We start from the raw sequence: 23,598 nt of genomic DNA on the forward strand, positions 1-23,598 counted from the left end.
TTCAGGACAGAAACAGTGGTAGAGAAGCTGTTAACCAACTGGATGTCCATCTGCCTGTATGCATTTGTGAGGGTGAGCTCTTTGTTCCTTTGGGATGTAGAGGGGACAAAAGAGGAGAGGTAGCCACAGGTTTGCTTTGTGCCTTGCTGGTACCTCAAATAATGCCAGAATCATCCTTTATTTCAGAGTGGGGATAGGGATGCTTAAACCAGCATTCATGTCACTCATGGTTTCCAGGATGTCTCACCAGGTCACAGAGGGCTCAGTACAGATCCTTCCGCTCAAGACACACTGGCCGTAGACTGGTTGTGTGTGGAAAGAACAGGTTTTGATCTCATCCCTTTCCTGGAGAGGGGGTGGTGAGGAGAGCCTCTCAGATTAGTGACACAGAGGCAGAGCAATGCCTTGGTCTTGTGCATCCAACTGGAAGTTGCTCCTTGTGCTTTCCCTGTGTAGGGAGCAGGAACTGTTGGCAAAGGCTCTGTCTGTGCCTGCTATGTTGTAACTACTGGATCCTCAGTCCTGCTCCTCCGCAGCTTGGCTGTTCGTGTTTCCAAGCTGCTGGGCTCTGCTGGGAGGAGCAAGCTGAACTTTCCTCTGGTGAAACTCCTTCCTTCCTGTACCAGGATTCTGTTGGGGAGCCCCTTTACATGCTGTTTCGAGGAATCAAGCACCAGGTGGACAAAGGCCCAGTGGACTGGGTGACAGGGAAAGCCAAATATACCCTGAATGACAACCGCCTTTTGAGAGAGGACCTGGAGTACCGGACGCTGGTGAGCACCAAATCTTGTGTTTCCTCTGGCTCCCTGGTTTGACAGGGACAAGTGTCTCTGCTCTTATTGTTGAGGTCAAAGTGCAGTATCCTACCACTGTCTCCCAGGAGCCTGGTTATTCCCAGTAGCACAACTCCATGGATGATCAAGAGCTCTGCTCAATCGAGCATTTCTGCCCCAGGCTGACAGGAGCCATCACCACAGCCTTCTGGTGTGTGTGGTGTGCTGAGGAATATGGGGGTGAAATTGCTCATGGCTGTCTAAGCCCCTCCCCCAACGCTGTTGAACTGGCTTTCAGCTCTTGACACAAGATGGTGTTTAACATTGGTGATGTTTTCTTTTCTGGAACTCTTCCAGTGAAAGCACTAGCTGTTAACTTGCCTGAATGCCAGCCCTCAAAGGTGTAAACATGTCAGATGTAATCTTATCAGCTGATTAGCTGTGACCTTTTCTTTTCCCAGACCTTAAATGCTTTGACACAGGCAGGAGTTACTGCAGGAGGGGCAGAGGACTCCCAAGGGATTTCTGCTAAAGTGCTAGATTGTGACACAATAACACAGGTGAAGGAGAAAATCCTGGATCAGATCTACAAAGGGACACCATACTGTCACCGACCAGACCCAGACACCCTGGACCTTGGTAAGCAGAACTCCTTGGTGCCAAAACCCAGTGAGGAAGTGGAAGAGGGGTCATTGCCTTAACAGCAAGAGGCAGGGGTGGGAAAGAAGCAGTTTGGTCCAGCCCCTTCCATTTTGTGTTGTTCTTTGCCAGATTTGGACCATGGTAAAGGCTTGAGCAAGGGGATGTGAGGTGGGGAGGAAAAACATGGAGACTGTGTAGGAGGAGAGGACAATGAGTGTGTGCAGAGGTGCTCTAGGCATAGACTGGCCTTTCCCCACAGTCAATGGCAGCCTCTCAGTAATGTATGTCAGGGAGGGTTTTGCCCCAGGCTGGAGCACAGCAGATTTCAGAGATGCCTAAAATTAACAGTTTATCTCTTCATTTTCTATGTTTTAATGGCTCTAGAGTGGAGATCAGGGCTGGCAGGTCATCTGATACTGTCTGATGAGGATGTGACATCTGTTGTTCAAGGAACTTGGAAACGCCTGAACACGCTTCAGCATTACAAGGTCAGAACTGTCTACCATTGTCATGTCTCTCCTATCATCTTCTACACACTATTACGCCCTATTTTTTGCTCTGGCTTCTGGTGGATCACTGACAAAAGGTTGAGCTTTCTTGCAGCAGCATATTCACATGAAGCCAGTGCTGTGGCCTGCACTTCAACAAACACAGCCCCTTCCTTAACCTGTACCTAAGGTGTGGGCAGCTGTGGAGCTTGGAAGGAGAAACTCAAGTTCACACCTGGTGGCTGTTGCTGCTGGATCTGTTAATTTTCCAGTCCAAATCAGTTAGTAGGTAATGACACACTGATCTGCTAGTGGCTTCTAGGAATGGAAAGAGAGTTTTGTAAACTATCTTGCACCAATGTGTCACATCTTGCACCAGTATGTTACACCTTGCTTCAGAGTGTTCTAGACATCAGTGGCCTCAGTCCCTGAGTGTTATCATCTTCACTGTGCTTTGAATGTTGTTTTGTGCTTGTGTGCAGGTACCTGATGGAGCAACAGTAGCACTAGTCCCACGCCTGACCAAGCACATCCATAGGGAGAATCAGGATTACATCCCAGGAGAGAGTGAGTTTGATACCCTGTTCTCATTAAATGATTTATAGCACCTGCCAGTTAGTGGGACAAGTCTCTTGCTATAGTCCCAGCTCTATGCTGCTATAGAAGGGTGATAGGTGATTTGGACCCACATAGGATTATCTGGAAATGGGAGGCTTGGGCAGGTGAGGTGGGAGAAAACTAAAAGCCTGTAAGAGCAGAGGAAAGCCAGGCTGGGCATGAAAATGCAGGAGAAGTACAATTGTCTAGTTCTGACTCCAGGACTGAGCACAGTCTGCAGCCTGTAGGAGTCTTAATACTGTCAGGTGCTGAGCATGACTGAAAGGTGGTGATGGGACACCAGGCAGATATCTCACTGCCTGGCAGAAAACACACCTCCTGTGGCATGAGGGACAGTAGCCACAGACTGCAGCTTAGGGGCTTCAAATTGGATGTAGGGAAAAAGCCAACTTGCTCAGCAAAAGGCTGGTGCAGCCCTGGAACAGACCACTGGGATAGTGGGGGAACTCTGTCTGGGGAAGCTTCCAAGGCGTTTAAGGTAGACAAAGCCAACCTGCTATAGTGCTAGCAGCAGCTGTACTCTCTGCAGGCTGGATAAGGGGCCTCCAGAGGCCTCTGTTTCTATCATAGTGTGAAATCTTGTTTCCTTGTGGCTCACTTGGCCAAGCTCTGCTGCAAGAGAACTGACACTCATATGTGGACAATTGCTTGTTTCAGAAACACCAATGCTAGAGGATGCAGATGAAGGTGGGATCAAACTTTGGCACCTGGTAAAACCAACAGAAGAACCAGAGCTTCCCAAGCATCGGCGTGGGAGCTTAAGAGATCGGGAGCGAGCCAAGGCAATCCCAGAGATCTATCTGACACGTCTGCTCTCTATGAAGGTGAGAAGCACAGGCTGTGTTCTGCTTGGGATCTTGCCTTCCTTCATATGCCCTGGCAGATGGCAGGGCTGTGTATGATGGTGAAGAGGCCTTTGGCCTGGGTTGATGCACTGACTGGTTGTTTTCCCTTGTGATCCCAGCACTGCAGGGACAAACTTCTCATAATGGGCTAAGTTTTGCAGAGCTTCCAGGAGAGTGAGAAATGGTTTTATCCCTGTGTCCACTCCCTGTTTGTCTCTGCCTATCTCACAGCAAAAGCAGGTGCCCTGTGCTTTGCAGCAGTTTCTTTGGCAGCACTGTCCATTGGGCTGCTGTGTCTGCCCACCTTCCACCCCAGCCAGGGCCAAGCAGCTAAGGCTGACCTTTACGTGCTGCAGCAAGATATTGTTAGTAGTACACACCAGCCATGCAGTCAGCTGCAGTCATGGATCAGGCTCACATTCTCCTTTTAGCGTTATTCCAGTGTCATCGTTAACAAGTTGACCCAGAAACTTGTCCTGCTGCTCTCTTCTCAAGAAAGGATCAGCTTTTTGCATCTAAATTCCCCAGCAGTACCCTACTTGAAGTGGTACCGTTCCTCAAGGGATGGCCTAGGCCCTGTGTTCCTCCCACATCTACTGAACTTCCTCTTGCTGCTTGTTCTGGTCCAGCTGAATGCAGCTACTGGCAGGCAGCAGTCCCCCTCTGCTGGTCAGTCCCCAGGGTTCAGTGCCATTCCATCCCTTTGCGAGATCCCTCCCCTTTACCTGCAGTGCCTCTGAGTACATCTGACTTCTCTCTCTGCTTGGCTTTGTTCCTGAGCTTCTCCCTGGCCTCTGTTCCAGAATCCACCGGGGGCTCCTTTTGCTCACTGCAGTGGAGGGAGAGACACTTGGGATGGGTGAGGGGAGGTTGCTGAGCAGAGGAGGTTGACATCTCATCTGCCTGAGGTCCCCACTTTCCTCTGCCCCCTCTGACTTTATCCTGCTTGCTTCTCCACAGGGCACTCTGCAGAAGTTTGTGGATGACTTATTCCAGGTGATCCTTAGTACCAACCGCCCTGTCCCTCTGGCAGTCAAATACTTCTTTGACCTGTTGGATGAGCAGGCAATGCACTATGGTATTGCAGACCCTGAGACCATCCACATCTGGAAGACAAACAGGTATGATGTTCTGTGGGCCACAGAGGAGGCACTGCTGAGCTGTCTAGAGCTGAAGACTTGCAGTAACAGTCACCTTTGCCTGCTGAAGAGGTGCTAAATGGAAGTGCAAGGCAGCAGAACATGGTGCAAAAAGCTGGTTTTGCTGAGAGGGCAAAGCTGTGGGATGCAGGAATGTGCAGGATATCTTTCAGCACTGTAGATGCTGTCTTTGACACCCTGTTGTGTCTTCTCCACAGTCTACCTCTGCGGTTCTGGATTAACATCATCAAGAATCCCCAGTTTGTTTTTGATGTGCAGACATCAGATAATGTAGATGCTGTGCTCCTGGTCATTGCACAGACCTTCATGGACTCCTGTACAATAGCTGACCACAAGTTGGGGAGGGTGAGTACGGAAGAAAAGAGTGTGGTTGGCACAGATGGTTGAGCAGTACTGCCCCAGGAAGGGAATAGTGTGGGCCAGGCCCATCCCTGCTCCCATGTGCTACTGAAGAGTGATGGGAACTCCTGGGAAGAGAGAAGGGAGGAGCTGATTTTGTTCAGCACACAGAAGAAATCGTTGAGGAGTGCTTAATTACAGCTTATGGCTACCTGGGGGGCAGAGCTAAACTCTAGTTGGCCATGGCAGACAGTGTAAGTCATGGGAGGCATCTTGGGAGATTCAAAGTGACCATTAGAAAAGCTTTTTGCCACCACAATTCACCCTGTGCCCAGGGTGGAACAGTCCTGCACGGGTCACTGTGGATGGGATGGGTGGATCTCTGGAGGATTTCAGGCCTCAGCTATGCAAAGGCACACCGGTGTGATCTCATACTGGGGGTCTGTCAGCTCCCAGTGGAGGGCTGGACAAAGGATCCCTGAGGTCCCTTCACCATCAAACAGATCTCATGGTTCCTCAGACCGCATTACTAGAAGGGAGCCTGGTGTTTGGGGTGCCTCTCAGTGCAGAGGACAAACATTCTGGATGCTGAGTGACTGACAGAAAGGAGCAGTGACTCGTCAGCTGCCAGGTTAGGCCAGGTGATGAAGGAGCTCTCTGTAATCAGTTCTGCTTTTGCACGTTCAAGGACTCTCCAATCAATAAGCTGCTCTATGCCCGGGACATTCCTCGCTACAAGCAGATGGTGGAAAGGTGAGCAATGGGTGAGGAGCTGTGGCTGAAGCGTGAGGAGGAGGCCGGCAGGGCACTGTCTAATTGCCTGTGTACCCCGTGTAGGTATTACGCGGACATTCGTCAGACCATCTCTGCCAGTGACCAGGAGATGAACTCTGCCCTGGCTGAGCTATCACGGGTAAATAAAATGATTTCACACGTCACCCTGGCCCCTCACCTGTCCATCTAAGAGTTAGTAATGCAAAGATGAGCTATTTCAGCCAAGAATGCAGGTCTGCTCAGACATACTGACCGTTCCCAGTGGCTGCTCTGCTCTGGGGCACCACGAGGAGGGCGAGGGTCTGCCCAGCTAGCACTGGAGAGAAAAGCATAGTCATGGATTCAGGGCAAGGAACACATCTGATTTTTCCCTTTGCTGGGAATTACTCCCTTTGCTTTGTGCAACAGGCACATTTCCTAACGAGCTGTGTGGACACGGTATTTAGAGCAGCAGTTGTGAAGTGTCTCACGGTGTTGTCTAACTTCCTCTCTTATTCAGAATTATTCAGGTGACCTCAATTCTCTGGTGGCTCTACATGAATTGTACAAATACATCAATAAGTACTATGACCAGGTGAGTGTGTGTTTCCAGCAGGTATGAACGTGCCCATCTCCTTTTACCATCCAACCAAAAAAGCTCCCAAAATTAATAATTAAGAGCAGCCAGGCTGTTACAACACTGTCTATTGTTTCATTGGCATGCATAACTTCCATGTCATAAGTTTGCTTTGTTCTTAGCAAAGAGGGAGGGAGGGAGGGAGAAAATCACAGAACAGGATTTATCTCTAACTTGGAGGTGTTGGCATTTCATTACAGTTCTTGTTTTTCCAGTATCCAAATACTCTACTTAAAAATGAAATGCAGTTAGTTCAGGTTCATTCATTAAAGATACCATTTTCAGGTGAGAGGTTAGCATTCTTTTTGCACTATGAAGTTTGTAAGTTATTAGGAGGAAGCTCGAATACTTATTTGGTGGGTAATTTGAGATGAATTGTGACATACCTTCTAAGCATGCTGGGTTCCAGTTTGGGGCTCTCCACTGTGCTGTGTTGAGCTGGTGGACAGTGCTGTGTGCTGGAGAAAGGCTGCCAGTGAGCTCTGTCTTGTTGCAGATCATCACTGCCTTGGAAGAAGACCCAACGGCACAGAAGATGCAGCTCGGATATAGACTCCAACAGATTGCAGCAGCTGTGGAGAATAAAGTCACTGATTTGTGACAGGCACAGCCTGCTCTCCCCTGGCTGAACGGGGACAGTGCTCGTCCTAGCCACACACAGGGTGTCCTGCTGCCGTTGGAACCAGCCTCTCCAGGGAGCCCAGCTCTCCAGGGTGACGTGAGCAGGGATGGCCGGGGCACTACAAACTCCAAGCGTCCTTGCATCTCAGAGAATATTTTTTTACAGTCTGTTTTTTCTTCTGAAAAGCAAAACAAAACAAAAAGACCAAACTTTGGTTTTCCCCTGGCAGACTGTCAGGGAGGCCACACAGCTCCTTCCTACAGATGTTACATGAATGTGCCAAGTCTCCAAATAGGATTGTGGAAGAGCCAGGTGACAACACCGAGCACCATGCCTGTGGAGCCCTTGGCCCTGCACGGGTGGCCTTCCTAGCACTGAGAGCCTCCTGTGCTGCAGCCACTGTTCCCAGCACTGCAGCCGCTGCCCGTAGCAGGGCACAGGCAGCTTCCCCAGGCTGGCAGCAGTGCTGAGCACTGGCCCTGACTAGCGAGCACTCCTGCAGTGTCCCACCCGACACCCTTCCTTGCAGCAACGTCCCCACTGGTTTCAGATGTTGGATGGAGAGAGTGTACAGTGGCTGAGGTCTCTTGCTCCCTGGTATTCTGCTCTCTGACAGCTCATGCACAACACTGGTTTGGATGTAACGTGCTCACCAGCACGGGCACTTGCTATGGGGAGTACTCTGAATGGACAGCACCCCCTCACCCTTTCCCTCAGGACAAATTCAGCGTGAGAGCCACTGCCTGGCTCACCTCAGTGTCCTCTGACCTATCTGGGACCTGGCTTCCTGGTTCCTTGTGGTCAGAGGTTGCCCTTTGGAAAAGCACAACAAATGCCGTGCGCCGCTTCCCCTTTCTCCTGTGTCTGGCTGTTCTGCTGCTCTGAACTGGACTTGTAAATAGCCTCAGAAAGTTAATGTATTTAAATGCTCAAGGAGAATGTTTAATTTTGTGGCTTTGAGACAAGGCTCTTCTTGGAGAAGTATCTCTGTGCACTTCTACTGACAAAGGTCTGTCAGCACTGGAGCAGTTTTCTCCACTGCTTTGTCTGCAGGGATAACTCGTGGATGTCTCCATTGTAACAGCAGTTTGCATTTCCCTGCAGCTCGGTTCAAGGTTTAGCTGTGTGCCCTTCTGTTAGGCTTGCCTTACACATTACTCACAGTTTCACATCCCAGACTCTCCTGTTGTGTTATGTAGAAGGGTTATTTGGTGAGCTGTGAACTGGAGGAAGCCAGGAAGCACAACTGTGTTGTTCCCAAGAAGCATCAGGTGTCCTGCAAACGGAATGATTCACGTGAGGAAGGAGAGGCTGGAGCAGGCACAAGCACAGTTAGCTGCCAGCTGTCAGGGGGCAGCTCCTCCCTGCTCGCTCCTCACATCCTGTGCCCTGTGAACAGAGCACTCTGCCCTTCTGGAAGCTAGTTCCTAATTTATAAGGGTGCCCTACTCGTTCTCAACCCCCTGCTGCTTATTCCACACTGATGTCCATGTGCTTGGGGCAGGTAGACAGGTCTGCCTCCTCTGTCACTCCCCTGAGGTGGTGATTGTGTGGGCTAGGAGGCCCCAGAGCCAAAATCAGACAGGATCATGTCCCTACCTCTCTTTACATGGCATATAACAGTAATTTCGGGCCTAGCAGCCCCGTGGATTTGTTTGACTGCTGCTCAGTTGCAAAACTGTTCTCTGAGCAATGTAACAATAATCTAGCAGCGTCCCCTCTTCCTATGAAGCCAGCTCTCTCCTGTCACCCTCTCTCAGCAGTTCCCAGGTACTCTGCATGCCCAGAGTACAGCCACTGTCCCTGTGGCACCTGCTCCTGTCCTGCTGTACAGAGCAGCTGGTGAGCTGGGCAGCTGCCGCTAGGCAGAAAGGAGGCACAGAGATTGCCTCTCCTCTGAGGTGGGCACCATTTTTTAGGTCTCACTCCTGCCTGGCCACCCATTTCCACAAAGCTTTTGGAAACTCAGCATCTCTGAAACCTCTTGTCTTGATCAAAACTGATTAAATCAGCCCCTAGAAAGCTGGGTGGAGGAAAGGACTGGCAAATGGAGAAGAGCAGATGCCACACACATGAGTAAAGCCTGTGGGAGTTCCTGTGGGAACTGCGGGAGGCAAGTCCCTGGGAGGCAGGTGCAGGTTTAGTGGCAGCGAAGCTTTGCACACGTGTGTCAGCAGATGGATGTTCTGCCCCAGCAGCAAGGCACAGCCTTGCTGACCATTTACCAGGAGCCATTGGCTCTCTGCTGGACCTATGGCTCTGCAGGTCCTTCATGCCTGCTCCTAGTTGTGTGGAATTATCTCTGTGCTTTCACAGAACAGGGTGCTTAGGGCTTTAATTCTGAATCCACCTCAGTGGCAAAGGCAGGAGGAGTTGCTGGCTCTGCTGGAATTGCAGTGACAGGAGCCCAGGAGGCTGCTGAGAGTGCAGCCTCTGCCCACGTGCCTGGCTTGGGCCTTGGGTCAGTGGGCTCCACCTTCTCTTTGCTTCTCTGTGGTGCTGCTGGGAATGCTCTGCCTCCCCTGAGCATGGCTGTGAAACGCTGCTTTTCCTAGAGCAATAATCGAGACTTAAAAACAGAACTAAACATAGGTGATCGACTTCTTTAACATCTTGAGCTTGTCCTTGCGTAGCTGGAGAGGAGGCAGTTCCCTGCACAGGGGCTGTGAGGGTGGGCAGCTGGTAGTGCCCATCGCTTCCCATCCGTCTGCCCTCGGTGTTGGAGGTACTGGCACCCCCTCCCCTGCAGACATGCACCAGAGGCCCCTCGCTGGGCTCAGCCCCAGTGTGTGCATGGCCCCTCTTCTCTCCGTCCGTGCCCCTCTCCTGTGCCAGATCCATTGCTGCAGCAGGCTCCTGTTGCACTGAAATTTGCACAAACCAGGTTGTAGTGTGATGTTCCCTATTGCAGGGAAGACTTATTTATTTATTTCTCCTGATCCTCCCAAGTTTCTTCCAGTCTCTGCCTGATTCCACGACCAGCCTGTCAGACACTCTGGAGACAGACATTCCTGCTCCAGAAGGACAGAGAACCCTCTCTGGACATTCCCATTTTCTTGCAGGTCACAAGTTGGGTGGCACCAGCCCGGGGTGCCCCACACTGCTCCCGTTGCCCCTGTGCGAGCACAGCCAGAGGCTGCTGCCGCTTTAACCCTGTTTTCAGACAAGTGATGTTCTGGAGCAGCAGGCGCAGAGAGTTGCTCGGTACTGCGGTCAGAGAGAGGAACTTGCTTCCCCTGGGGTCTGGGTGACACACTGAGAACTGATCAGTATTAAGATAAATGTCTGTTAGTGTGTTTGAATGTCTCTCCCACTGGCACCACTATGAGGAGCTGGTACCCACACGCTGTAGCTGTGAGAGCCTTTGCTTTCATCTGCCTGCTGGCAAATTTAGGCTGTACCTGGAAGCCTTTGGGGTTGGTTTTTGTACAAATAATGGCCTTTGTGGGTTTTTTTTAGTGAAAACTGAGGGTTCTGGGCTACTGCTGCCTCAGTGGAATGCCAGTTCTTTTTCAGGGTGTGCCCCAGCTGCAGCAAGATGCTGCTTTTTTTTGGTGCCTTTCTTGTTGGGATGATTCTTTTGGTTTCCAGAACACCCAGTGTGTTTGCTCTGATAGTCCTCCTCCCAGTCCTCAGTCCTGGTGACTCTGCCCTGTCCCAGCCCTGTGACTTGGTGTCTGTCTGTCTGTTACGGTCTGGCCCGACCCGCATCTCTGCGCTGCCACACCCTGAGCTCTGCTCAGAGCCCCTGAGGTACTGTCTTTCTCAAATTGGAATTAATAATTAATATAAAAAGCTTGAAAAAAAAGTCAGAATTTTGTTACATAGTGTAATAACTGTTTGTAGATACTGTTCTGAGATGTAGGAATCTATTGGTGATATAAGAGGTTTTTGTCTGTAAATAATCAGTTTAGAGTCCAAATGATTTTAATAAAGAGAATTCTTACACAATAATTCAATAAATTTTAATATACAACCTGCCTCGTATGCTTGTGTTGCACGATGGTGCAATGGCCCAGAAGCTGGTTTTCCTCCTTAAGTGGAAACTCTGCACTCCCCAGCACCAGGAGGTGGGAGCTGTGCTTGGAGTGTGGGGCTTCTCCCCCCTGCCCCTTCCAGAGCCTGGGAAGGGGCTGTGTTTCCTGGAGGTAACCTTGTGCTGCCTTCCACGGCCTCCTCTGCCCTCTGCCACCATCCTCGGGTGGATTCCAGAATTCAAATACCACCCTGGGGGTATGTGGGGGGGGCGTGGGGCACCTTACAGCTCAGGTTGTGGTTTTCCACGGTGGGTAAGGGAGGAGGGTCTGCCTGACGTACAACTTTGGTGGATCACTGTTATCCACCAGCGTGAAGCAGGAACCAGTGCACCTAAATTGGTAAAACAACTGCATTCTTAAGTTCTCAGGCATAAAGCTGGCTGGTGGCCCATCTACCCTGTCTGTCCCTCTGCCCTCCCTTCTCTGGGTTATTTTTAGTGGGGGAAAGGCAGGTGAGAGAAGGGGGGGCACAGGCAAGGGGAGAAGCTCTGGGAGGCCCTGACCTGGCATTGGCAGCCTGGATCCGTGGCAGAGCTACTGCTGGAGCAGTGCTAACTCTGATTGGGGGCTGGGGCTCCGTCTCTGCAGCCTGTAAGGAAACCTGAGCTGTGCAGGCCAGGGCCCCAGCACGAGGAGGCCAGGCACAGGGCAAGGGGAGAAAAAAAATGTGACTTTTACTGTGTGTGGCTTGTGGAGGTTGTCCTCTCTGCCACGCACAGGCTGTGGGTGACTGGTCCAGGGGGGAGATGGTGCCACGGCCATGCAGCTGCTGCCATGCTGCCGGGAGCAGAGGGGAGCACCAGGCAGCCCCACGGGGTCTGGGGCAGGAGGGGAAGGGTTTCTCTGTTTCCATCTCTAGAGCTGTGACTTTCCCTCTATCAATAGTTGCTGTGGAGACTGTGGAACTGAAGCAGGCTTCCCTGTGCTGCCAGGGAAGCTGGGGAGGCGGGGAGAGGCTGGCAGTGAAGTGAGTCCACCGCAGCTGTCTGAGGTCTCCCGCGAGCCCCAAGCCTGGGCTGTTCCCAGAAGCGGTGCTGTGATCCGATACCCTGCCCTGCTCCTCTGTGACCAGCCAGCGATGCAGGAGAGGGGTCTGCTCAAGGACACCCCTTCCAGGCAGCACAGACTAAAAGGAGAGCAGGACCGGCTGGTATCTCACTTGGGGAAGCTCCAGAAGGAGGCAGATGACAGAGGGAGCAGCGTGAGGTAAGTCTGCGCAGGGCCCCGGGGCTCAGAGCCACACGCGATAACGGGGCTGCCTCTAGTCCTGGTGTGACTTGCAGGGTGCTGTGCTCAGCAAGGACTTGCCAGCTTTGTGCTCCTGCAGGAAGTGCAGGTGTGTATTGCTCTGGAGAGCTCTGTGACTTCAGAGGCCCATGGGATGGGCAGCTCCTCACTCCGTTGCATGCAGGTCAGGGGCAGCTGTGCAGGGCAGCGGCTCTCGCAGACCAGGCAGGGCCGGGATGGTTTGGGGCTGAAGTGTGCTGACCTGGTCCAGGCCTGCAGCAAGCAGGTTCTGCACCATGTAGCTTTGAATGAGAAAAGCAAAGTAATACTTGTCCTTAACATAAAGTCATCAAGAGATGAAGGGCTTTAAAGCATTGATTGTCCTTTATCACAAAGCTTAGAAAAGTGGGTTTAGCTCTCCTATACCGAGTTGCATAGCAACACTCCTCATCCTCTGCCAATGCATCCATCCAACAGGGTTGTCAGAGGTAAATCTCATATGCCTAAGCATGACCTTGCCTCACCTGCACAGCAAGGAGGACACCAGGGCGTGGTGAGCTGCCCAGGAGCTCCATCAGCCCCAGTGCCAGGATGCGTTTTACACTGTCTTTGAGTTCTATTTTCCCACCAAAGTCTACTATTACTATTACAATCCACCCAGGGAAGCTGTTGTTGGACTCTCCTCTCCACACACTCTGGAGTTTTGCTTTGGCAGGTGAATGGTGAGCAACAGAATCAATTCTTGAAGGCTGTTGCTCAGCTCTCTAATCATCCCTGCTGCCCTCACGATGAGAGCAAGGAGGGCTTGGGTAGATTCCAGCGGCACAGGGACTTGTGAGGTCACTGACACGTTTAGTGCACAAACACAGATATTTTGATTTCAGCTCCATTTCATAGCTGAGACGTTAGTATTTGCTGATAAGAGTGGCCATACAGACATGCAGCATCTTGGAGGTTTATGCCTAAGAGAGACTGACTCTGGACACTATAGATGCTGTGGTTAGAGGTGTACAAATGTAAGGATGGAGAGGGATTTTGAACACCTTTCAGACTGCTGTATGGGCTTGAGTGAACGGTGTAACCTCAGCTCTGACAGTTAGGGCTGTCCCTGGCAGGACTGGAGTCTCAGGCCCAGTCTGAGCAGGCTGCAACCTGGCTGCTGTGCTGGGAGAGGAGCATCAGTGTGTGTAAAGAAACATCAGTCTCTTTGGGAAGTCTCAGCTCTGTCTCAGCGTCTGGACGGTGTTACTGTCCCAGAGCAGCTCCCTGCCATGTGGCTCCTGCTGCCACCACCCCTGCCAGCCCACTGCCTCTACTTCTGAAAATCCTCCAGAGCAGGCAAGCTCTTGCCCTGATCTGAAGGATCTGAAGGTCAATATTTCTACCCGTGCTAATGGTCTACTGGGCTTATTGTCACCTGTCCTGAGCTCTGGCAACACATGTTAACCTGAAGCTTCGGCTGCCCAGCAAGTGACATTTCCCCAAGATGAAAGGCTGGGTTGGGGCTACCCCAGCTGCAGCAGCTTACAGCTCTATTTCCATTAGCAACATGAGCTCTGGGCTGCTATTTCAGGTGACCAGTGCTGAAGCCAATTCTCCACCGGTGCTGCAGGGTGAGGGGACAGCAGTTGCATCAGTCTGTCTGCATTCTCTCTGTGTTTGTACCTTGGGCTGTCATAGAAACAAACCCTAGGAACAGCCTCCCCCTCGGTTGCAGCCTCTTGCTGGGTGTCACTGGAGGGTCAGCCACAAACTGGGGCTGGGAGCAGAGGGGCAGTGCTGCAGCACCCAACATGCAGGTTCTGCTTTGCACCCCTCTGGAGTGTGAGGCTCCTCCTGCAGCAAAAGCCCAGACATATACTCTCCTGAGCCAGGACAGGCAGTGGGTGCTTTTCCCAGCTGTGGGAGGGGATCCCACAGTCCCCACTAAGCCCCTGAAAATCCACATTGGCCTCAGGGAAACCAGAGACTCCCACCTGGTCCTGGCACTGGCCTGACTGTGCACTGCCAGGATCCCTGCCCAGGCCCAGCCTGCCAGCTTCCCTCCTCTGAACTCTTAAAATAATCTCTGTCTCCATGAAGTGCCAAGAGCATTTGTGACAGCTCAGCTCCAGAGGCCCATGGAGTGGATGGGAAGGGAAGGGATAAGGGGACAGCAGGAGCAGAGGGGGGAATCAATGTGCACAGCGTGCAGCAGAAAGGGCTGCTCTGCAGCTCTCCAAATCTCTTTAAAGGAGTAAAGCACTGAAGATCACACCAGACTGGTTGCCCACTGTCTCTGTCCCCTCATGCTAGGACCTGCTGTGCCACTGGGCCATGGAGGAGCGGCTGCAGGAGGAGATGCTGGCAGCCCAGCACACAGGTCAGTCCTCAGGCACGCAGCTCCAGAGGCTCTGCTAGGCTCTTCCTAGGCCATGGGACCTGTCAGAGGGCAGCTCCCAGGCAGCTTCTCCAGGCTCCGAGTGTGGAGTGCTGTCAGTAACAGCCCTTGGTGCTGGTCCCTGCAGGCAGCCCCTGCCCCATGAGGGAAGGATTGGTGCTCAACGCACGGTACCAGGCTCTGCACCAGCTGGGCTGCGGCACCTTTGCCACCGTCTGGCTGTGCCAGGACACGAGGTGAGGGCTACAATTGCCTTTGGGGGAAGTGGGAAGGGGGGGTCGATCTCCTGGGCAGGACTGGCCCCTCTTGCAGAAGCAGCAGGATGCAGCTCCCTGCCCGGGAGTGTATCAGCATCCCCAAGCACAGAGCAAACCTGGCAGAGAGTGCTGGGGTGTGCAACAGGCAGAGCTGCTCCCCAGACACCAAAACACAGAAATGAGGTGGGATCAGCCCATGCTCTGCATTGGCTCTTCCCAATAACGTCCTGGAGTATCTATGCTCTGTCTTTTTTCTCTCCAGCCCCTTGCTGTTGCCAGGTGCCAGGAGGGATGCCCACATGCCATGGGCCAAGGGCAAGGCTGCTGGGAGAACAGGCCTGGGTGACTGGGAGAATGGGAAGTGCTGCTGGTTAGGGCCATTCTGGCATGCGCTGGCTGGCAGCTGTGATTCGTTTCCCAGGAGGAAGAAGCATGTAGCTGTGAAGGTCCTGAAAAGCAGGGAAGGCTTTGCTGAGGCTGCCCAGGATGAGGTCTCATTTCTTCGCTGTGTAGGTATATTCTAGGTATCTGCACTTGGCTCACTGACTGCAGACTGGAGGTCTGAGTATCAGCCTTATCATCCCTTCTCCCTCCAAGCCTCAGCCTCGGGAGTTAGGAGGGGAACAGAAAGAAAAACAGAAAGTGAGAGGATTGATAGAAATCACCCTGGCTCAGTGCTGGCTCTACAACCTTCTCCTTCCTCCTGTCACTCTGGGACAGGTGGCTGTATCCCTCTTGCCCTGTCAGCCCATTTCTTTCAGCTGAGACCAAAATCCAGTAACTAGGAGGAACCTGCAGAAGGATAAGGCAGATAATCAAGAGAGAGATGTGGTTATGGTCTTAAGCAGGAGATAGGGCCCTGCTATATTTGTGCTGTTCCCAGCTCACTGTTCCCAGGGCATTGTTCTATCACAACACTGATCCTGAGGTAAAAGGAAATATTGGGGAAATAAAAAAGAAAAAGCTGGATATAGCAAAATAATAATAAACATCTGAAGTCAGAAAGCTCCCTCCTGCCTTTGCTAATGGATGTGGTAACTAGGTGCCTGTCTGGGTCTCAGCTAATTGCCTGAGAAGATGGCTTGACCTGCTAGTTCCAGAAAGCTCATGGCTACAGTTCTTCAGGTTTATCTAAATACAAAGTTACACCAGCTGTAGATGAGTAAAAGCCATTACATTTTGCATTTCAGATTGCTCCTTCAGATTGTTGCCTTTCTCCAACAGGTTTGAGAGGTTCAGTTCACACCTGCAGATCCACAGGCCCTATCCAAAGGGACAGGAGCCAGGCTCAGTGAGGCAATAGGAAGTACCGAGTGGCACTGGTTGAGTGTAATCTGAGGGCTGCTTTTCTACACAGCAGCACAATCCTGCACACAGCCCCAGCCTTCCCTAGGCCTGATTACTAATTCTCTCTGAAAGACAGGCCTCCCACCCAGCAGAGCACATCTGGCTCCAGGGCACAGGGTGGTCGGTGCCTGCAGAGCTGCCAGGAGGTGAGCTGGGCTCCCCTGCTCCCAGGGCTGCTCACGTCTGTCATGCCAGCACAACCCTCCTGGTGCTGCTGCAGGCAGATCCAACGTCTGCACAATGTGCCAAACCACAGTCCTGGCAACCATGGCTTTGAAAAAAAAGTATGAATCAAGTCCCTAAAGGGTGAGTGTCAGGAGCAGGGGATGACGCTCTCAGTAGTGTCCAGGGAAAGGACAAGGGGTAGTGGGCACAAGCTGGAACACAAAAAGTTGCACTTAAACACGAGGAAAAACTTCTTTCCTGTTGAGGTGAGGGAGCCCTGGCACAGGCTGCCCGGGGAGGGTGTGGAGGCTCCTTCTCTGGAGGTTTCCAAACCTGCCTGTACATGTTCCTGTGTGACCTGAGCAGGAGGTTGGACCGGATGGTCTCTAGAGATTCCTTCCAGCTCCTACCATTCTATGAACTGCTGTGCCAGGATCAGTGTTCTGTGAGAGCAAGCTCCTGATACCCCCCGCCATGCAGGTGTGCAGTGCTGGTGCAAGAGCTGGGGGTTGTAGCTCCCATGGTTGGGCAGAGCAGGGTGCACCCAGCCCAGCAGCATGGGCCAGCCGCAGACACACAGATGGATGTGGGGACAAGCATCAGTCGGAGTTATCTGGACACCATGAAAGTGATGGTCCCATCTAGTCAAAAACCAGACAACATTCAGAAACTCATTCCTTGGTAACAGACTCTGCTTGTGTGTTTAGAGATAGTTTTCCTGATGCTGTTTTCATGGGATTTCTTACCAAGTGCCAAATCCTGGAAGAGAGAGTCTGTAGAATGGGATAAAATGAGCATAAGATGTCCTTGTGCATATATGTGTCTCTAATTGTCTCTTGGAATCCTCCTCAGGTGAGCAGTATGAAGAAGAAGGATGGGGCAGGAGAAAACATCATCTGTTTGTTGGATGACTTTCGAATGATTGGAGAGAACGGCTTCCATATCCTTGTGCTGAGAGTGCCATGGTTGTGGGCCAGCAAAGCCCAGGCTGGCCTTGGAGAGTTGCAGGGGGGTGTATAACCCACTGCTGTGTTCCCAGGAGGAAGAAGTCGTTGCTGGAATGGGGCACATGGAGATGGCTGGAGGGGAGAGGCTGGATGAGGCTGACTGGGCTGCTCTGGTGAAGTGCAAAAGGCTTGTGGTAGCATCTTCTCTCTGTTAGTGAATCCCTGACTCTTTCCCACATGTGTGCTTGGTGTTTGAGGCAATGGGTCCTTCCCTGCGATGTCTGATGAGTAACTACACAGCCCAGGGACTGCCTTTGCCTTTTGTGAAAAAGTCTTTACAGCAGGTGAGAATGTAGCTGGAACTGGGCCAGGGCACCGGGGGACTGTTGGCTGGGGGACACGCCATAGTCTTCATCCTGGGGTCACCTGCCACAAACTCCATGGCTTCACCTGCACAGAAGGGAAGGGCACAGAGTGAGTGCACAAAGCAGGCAGTATTTTAAGGGAAACTAACTATTTCTTTGGGGTGCAAGGAGAGATGTTAATTAACATGCAGAGTGGGAAGCCCTCACATTGCTATTAACACAGAGGCAGGGTGTGTTGCTGCCCAAGCCTGCAGTCTCGTTGGGTTTGGAAGGAGTCGTGGCCACCACCACAAAGTCAGCAGCCCGCAGACCTGCACTGGGGACTCCAGGGTGGCACCTGTGTTCCTGTCATCCCAGTGATCACTGAATAGTCCAGCAGTTCTGCTCGCAGGAGCAGCAAGGGGGACAAACACGCTGCTAGCTGTGCTCCTTGTGGGCAAACCACATGAGTCTCTGCCTTCCCACTGCACTGAGAAGTCCCCAGCCGTGGGTAGCACTGACAGGGCTGGCAGCTTTCTGCAGGGTACCATCAAAGGCTGCTCAAGGTCTCCCTCAGCACTCCTCAGCCTTTCCAGGACTTTCTAGATGGCTGATTTAGTTGCCTGGTCCTCCAGGTGAAGTTTTCCTGCTCAGGGCCAGCTCTTCCTTCATGCCCATAAGGATCTGGTTTGCCACTCAAACACATTGTGAAACTGGAGTTTCTTCTGTGCTGCCTGGGAATAGCCAAGGAACAGGAAACCTGAGTGAGGCCTCAGAACAGTTAAAGTGACATTTTGCTTCTCATGCTGAGATTTATTCAGAAGTTTGCACACTTGCCAAGATGAAGACTTGCTGCTCTGATTCCTGTGCCCTTGTAGGGAAGCTACAGAGATGTAGTGACATTAACCTCTGAGCCCCATTTCACACCTAAGGCTTTTTTTTTAATCTGTTCCCTTATCTGCTTCAATCTCAGACTCTTCCCCCTGACTTCAGATCAGTGCTGGGGCAGTATTTACTTCAGATTCATTCCAATTTAGCTCCTTAAATCTTTCTCTGCATGTCACAGTTACCATTTAAGGTTTATATTTCCCTGGGGCTGGTGTTCATCCAGGAATAGAATTTGATAATACAGAGAATATTTGCCAGCGCTTTATGACTGACCAGAGTGGTTTTTAAACAAATGGAACTCTCCCAGTAGCCTTTTTGCTGTTACTGATTCCTGACAGCCACTCTGGCTGCTGTTTCCCTCTGGCAGATGTTGTTTCTCTCTCCTGTGACAGGCCAGACTCTCCCTGCTCCACCATCAGCCCTTCTTTCCCTACATGGCTCTCCTGTGTTGCCCCTCAGCCCTCCCTGCACGCGCTCACTGCTGGTCTCTCCCTCCTCCTGCCTGGGTTACGCTGCATCTGCTTTGCTTTCCCTGTGTGATGAGACACCCTCCCAAGCCAGGTCACTCCATAACCAGCCCCCAACTCCCAGTGGAATGATAGCAGGGACAGTGGCTGGAGCCAACAGCCACGTAAACGGCAGTGTTTTTTCAGGAGCTCAGCTTTGTGATCATAATGCCTCCTCATAGCCCCATTCTCTCCATCTCCCTGGGCTTACCCATCCATGCTGCTGGATTTTCATGCTTTCTGCTGTGTGTTTTCCCCTTCCTCTCCCAAACAGTCCCTTTCCTGCTGGGCTCCCCAGGCCCCTCTCGCTAGGCTGCTCCTCCTGCGGTTAAACCCCTTGTACCTATTCCAACCGGTGCCACAATTTATCGTGGACAGTCACCACCGGTGCCCCTCATTTCAGTACCAGAACGTCCCCAGCTGGCATTGCCCCGTGAGAGCCCTGAGAGCTGCCGGGGCCGGGCTGGCAGGGCCCTGCCCGGGGCTGCGCCGGGGTGACGTGCTGCCCGCTCGCCCAGGTGCTGGCTGGGCTGCACTTCCTGCACCAGCGCTGCCGCATCATCCACGCCGACATCAAACCCGAGAACCTCCTGCTGTACAGACCCCACAAAAGCCTTCTGCCCGACACGCTTCACTGCAGCCAGAGGACAGACTGGAGTCTCGAGGGACTAGGTGAGTACCCCAGGGTGTTCTTAATGAGAAAAAGAGGCTTAGGGGGGAAGCAGAGAGGCAGCAGGTACAAGGATCTTAGGAGAGGTTCCCATCTACCTGCAGTGGCCAGTACAAGTGTACAGCCAGCTCCTGCTGCTGAGAGGCCCCTCCTCTCTCTGCCTAAAACAGACATCGGGCTGAGTGGCCACTGAAGGCATGTACAAAAACATGATCTTCACAGATCATGTGAAGCAGCCTGTGCCAGGGCTCAATTATATGATTCTAAGAATCACAGGTCTTGCAGGGAGGTTTGTGCAGAGGATAACTGCAGATCATGGGCATCTGGTAACAGCCCCACTGTGACACTGGAGTGCATTCTTATGGCTTCAGGTACAGACCAGTTCCCTTGTGTCTGCTGTTTTCAGCCATGGGAAGGTTTATAGACAAATGGTTTGATCAAAAAGCTGTATGACACTTCTGGTCCTTATTTCTAATGTTTCTGAGGTTTGGGGGAGACTTGTATGTAATGCTAATCTGCAAGGTCTTCTGAGACATCACTTACTTGCAGACAATGGTGTGAACAGTGAATAAGGCATAGGGCTGGAGAGTTTCTTTCTCAGCAATGAGACCCTTTATAGTATCCTCACAGCATGTTCTCCCGTGAGTGTTTCTCCCATGATGGTGCTGTTTTGTCTCTCAAACTCTGGGGCAACCAAGGAATGTTAAATTAATGCCTGAGTCCTTCGCATGGAGCAGAAAAGCACAGTATTAGGCATAGACTGACAGCTCACTGTGAAGCAGTAAACCATAAATGACCCTTTTCTGAGGTCATGTGAAGATGTAACCTTGGTGTGTGCCAAGCCGGCAGTGCCCAAGGTCTGGGAGGATTGCTAGAGGCTAAGGGGGCATACCAGGTACTTTGTGTCCGACTAGTGCTGCTACAATGTGCTCTTCTTTGGGCCCATGGTGACTTAACCTCAGTGCTAGAGGAACCTTGCAGCAGCAGGGGAGCACACAGTCACACCACTCCACCCTGAGCTACTGCCCTCCCAAAGACCTGCTTAGATTTTGACCAGGTACGAGCTCTTCCATTGTGTTCCCTTAAAAGCAGAGGTAGCAACCTTTTAGGCTGAAAAACTTGAGAGGAAGGTGTACATGCCTTTGCTGTGCTGATGCACACCTGTTGGCTTAGAAAGACTGAATTTCTCTCTGTCCTTTCTGTCTAGGAGGGGATAATGGCAATGGATTGGCAGAATCTGATCTGATGAGCATGCAAGTGAAAATTGCAGATCTGGGCAGCGCCTGCTGGACAGTGAGTCTGCTCTGAGTCCCAACCCCCTGACCATGTGGGATGCTGAGTGCTTCTTTGCATCCCACCTGGGTGTCTGTCCTTTTACAGCTGAACAGTTGTTCCGGCGTGCTGAAGAGACGCCAGTTTCAGAGGGTGTCAGGTTCAGCACTCCCAGCTGCAAGCTGGACACTGTACTCCTGGAGACACTGCCAACTTTGGATGTTTCTTCAGCTCGCAGTTAGCCCCTACAATTAGAAACTCAAAATGGTGCTCAGTGTGAAATGCTGGCAGATAACTCCACCCCGCGAGCGGGGCTGAGAACGTGCCGGCCGTGCCCTGCGCAGGGTTCAGCACACACTGCCAGTTCTGCCCCGCAGTGCCCTCTTCGCCCCGGGAAGCTGTGACACAAGCCTTGCTGCTGCTTCTTCACAGGAGTTTATTTCTGTTTCAGTACAAGCCTTTTTCCAAGGAGATACAGACCCAGCCGTACCGAGCCCTGGAAGTGCTGCTGGGACTGGATTATGGCACTGCTGTGGATATCTGGAGCATGGGCTGCCTGGTAGGACGGGGACATTGCTGCAGTGTGGGGGGTGACTGACACAGGGAGGCCAGGAACAGCCTGTCCTCAGCCCCCACCTACACCTGCTGCACAGGGGGGAAGGCATCCTTGCTGCCAAGGAGGAAGGGGCTGTCTGCACTCATCCACTTTGGAGTGGAAGTATGCTGCTGCTGATGCAATCCACTCCGTGTAAGCTGAGAGGCAATTCACACGCCATGTCTGTTACCCCACATACTGCTTTTCATCCCAATGGAGGTACAGGTCCTGTTTCAGCATGGTGCAGATCAAAGCAGCGTGAAAAACTCCCTATTTTAGGATCACTTTTGTGTGACAGGAAGGGAAACTGGTACTACCAGTGAATGGGGAAGAAAAACCTCCAAGTCAGTCGGTGAATTAACAATGCTACTCTGTTCCCAGGCGTTTGAAATGGCGACTGGGGAGTGTCTGTTTGATCCTCAACCTGGGAAATATTTCTCCAGAGATGATGGTAGGATTCCATCAAGGGTTTTTTTATTCCAGTGACAGAAGCATGACAATCTATGTATCTAGATGTGGTTTTCCTCCCTCTGTCTAGATCATGTTGCTCGTATTATTGAACTCCTGGGAAGAATTCCTCCTCAAATTGCATTCTCCTGGAATAAGGCAACAAATTTTTTCAGCAGGCCAGGTAAGAACTGGAGTAAGGGAGTTTACTCTAGAAATCACAGTGGCTCTGACACGCTCCTGCTCAGCTCACACCGAAACCTCCCTAAAGTTATGTCACACAATGCAGTCAGAACATGAGCAGAGATTTAATGAAGAGCAGCAACACTCCCTGCCCTGCCTTTGCAACCCAGGAGAGTTCCAGGGATGAATGCAAAGTCCTGAAAAATGCTCATAGCAAACACCCAAGAGGTAAAACATTTTCATTCTTTCTCCTTTGGATTGGGAGAAAATGGAAACATGGACAGGAAACAGCCAGGAACTGGCTGGCTCTCACCCATTTGTGGGCAGAGCACGAGGATGATGAGGAGTGGGACACTCCCATCCTTCCAACGTGGATGCTATATTTAGTCTTCTGACCCATCTGTAATGCCTCTTCTGTTTTACTCTCCCCAATTCCTTTCAACTCATTAGGCTTGAAATCCTGTCTTTGACTTCAAGGGACCACATGACTCCATCGTTTTGCAATGTAGTCTGTCATGCTCTTTCTCTGCATTCACTCTCACTGGCCCCACAACCTCAGCCTACTCCCAGTTCGTTTCATGCTCTGTGCTAGTCCCACGCTGTAGTTCAACTAACACCTCCCTGCACATTCACTTCATTTGCTCACACTTACTTCTGTAGCTCTCAAAATGAGTCAAAATCAGTTCTCGTTTTGTGTGCATTGTGTGAACCGAACTGCCCCAGCCACGCCTGCCTAACATCAACCGCCGCAGTCACACCATGTGCTCCTGGGGATAATTTCTTGGTCAGCAGTGGCACTCTCCTGGGCCCCACAGCGTTAGTAGCCACAAAACAAACGCAACGTTGGTGGCACATGAGGTCTGACACCACCTGGGTTGCATGGGGAGAGGTGCAGGGAAGGAGCAGCTGTGCCTGGGCGCTTCTGTCGCTCTCGTCACGTTCTCACCCAAGGAGTACCGGGGGACGGGGACACCCCAAACGCTAGCTGGGAAAGATGGTTTCTGGGGAATACGCGAGAGCCGACGCTGCAAGGGGCAGTGCAGGCAAAGCTCGGAGCGAGGCCGCGAGGCGCTGCTGCGGACTGCTGCGGCGGGCGCGGGGAGCGGCACCCTCCCGTTTAACTCCGGCACTGTGCTTACGCTCTTTGCCAGGCGCTCTGCTGCGGCTCTCCCGGCTTTCCCCCCGCAGTCTCCACAGCATCCTGGCTGACAGGCACCGCTGGACACCCGCCCAGGTCTCCGCCTTCACCAGCTTCCTCCTGCCCGCCCTGCGCTACGCGCCGGCCCGCCGCGCCACGGCCGCCCGCTGCCTGCAGCACGCCTGGCTCAGCGCCCCGTGACCGGCCCGGAGCCCCGGAGCCGCCGGGCCCCGCACCCGCCCGGCCTCACGGGGCGGCGGGCGCTGCGCACAAGATGGCGGCAGGCCCGGGCGGTGGCGGCGCCTCGGCCGGCCTCGC

The 23,598-nt window shown here is 52.3% G+C and overlaps 2 protein-coding genes across 2 annotated transcripts in view; both read left to right on the top strand.

Annotated features, from left to right (window-relative positions):
* Positions 1–10,759, top strand: part of PLXNB1 (plexin B1) — a 55,882-nt gene extending 45,123 nt beyond the window's left edge. Inside the window, exons 26-37 of the mRNA XM_062008339.1 lie at positions 6–72; positions 627–773; positions 1,235–1,412; positions 1,800–1,903; positions 2,386–2,470; positions 3,179–3,345; positions 4,327–4,487; positions 4,724–4,871; positions 5,554–5,618; positions 5,703–5,778; positions 6,139–6,213; positions 6,752–10,759. Coding sequence (XP_061864323.1) covers positions 6–72; positions 627–773; positions 1,235–1,412; positions 1,800–1,903; positions 2,386–2,470; positions 3,179–3,345; positions 4,327–4,487; positions 4,724–4,871; positions 5,554–5,618; positions 5,703–5,778; positions 6,139–6,213; positions 6,752–6,856 — 1,378 coding nt within the window. The 3' untranslated portion in view covers positions 6,857–10,759. The remainder of the gene's footprint in view (positions 1–5; positions 73–626; positions 774–1,234; positions 1,413–1,799; positions 1,904–2,385; positions 2,471–3,178; positions 3,346–4,326; positions 4,488–4,723; positions 4,872–5,553; positions 5,619–5,702; positions 5,779–6,138; positions 6,214–6,751) is intronic.
* A 1,233-nt stretch (positions 10,760–11,992) lies between these two features.
* On the top strand, positions 11,993–23,481 carry LOC133626871 (SRSF protein kinase 3-like). The gene is given in 13 exon segments (XM_062008678.1): positions 11,993–12,120; positions 14,392–14,452; positions 14,455–14,503; positions 14,649–14,757; positions 15,200–15,287; positions 17,143–17,230; positions 17,475–17,581; positions 19,494–19,647; positions 20,853–20,938; positions 21,369–21,476; positions 21,894–21,963; positions 22,051–22,143; positions 23,294–23,481. Coding segments are annotated over 13 exon segments (1,329 nt in total).
* The last annotated feature ends 117 nt before the right edge of the window (positions 23,482–23,598 follow it).

Source organism: Colius striatus, chromosome 15 (assembly GCF_028858725.1).
Source record: "Colius striatus isolate bColStr4 chromosome 15, bColStr4.1.hap1, whole genome shotgun sequence".
NCBI lineage: Eukaryota > Metazoa > Chordata > Aves > Coliiformes > Coliidae > Colius > Colius striatus.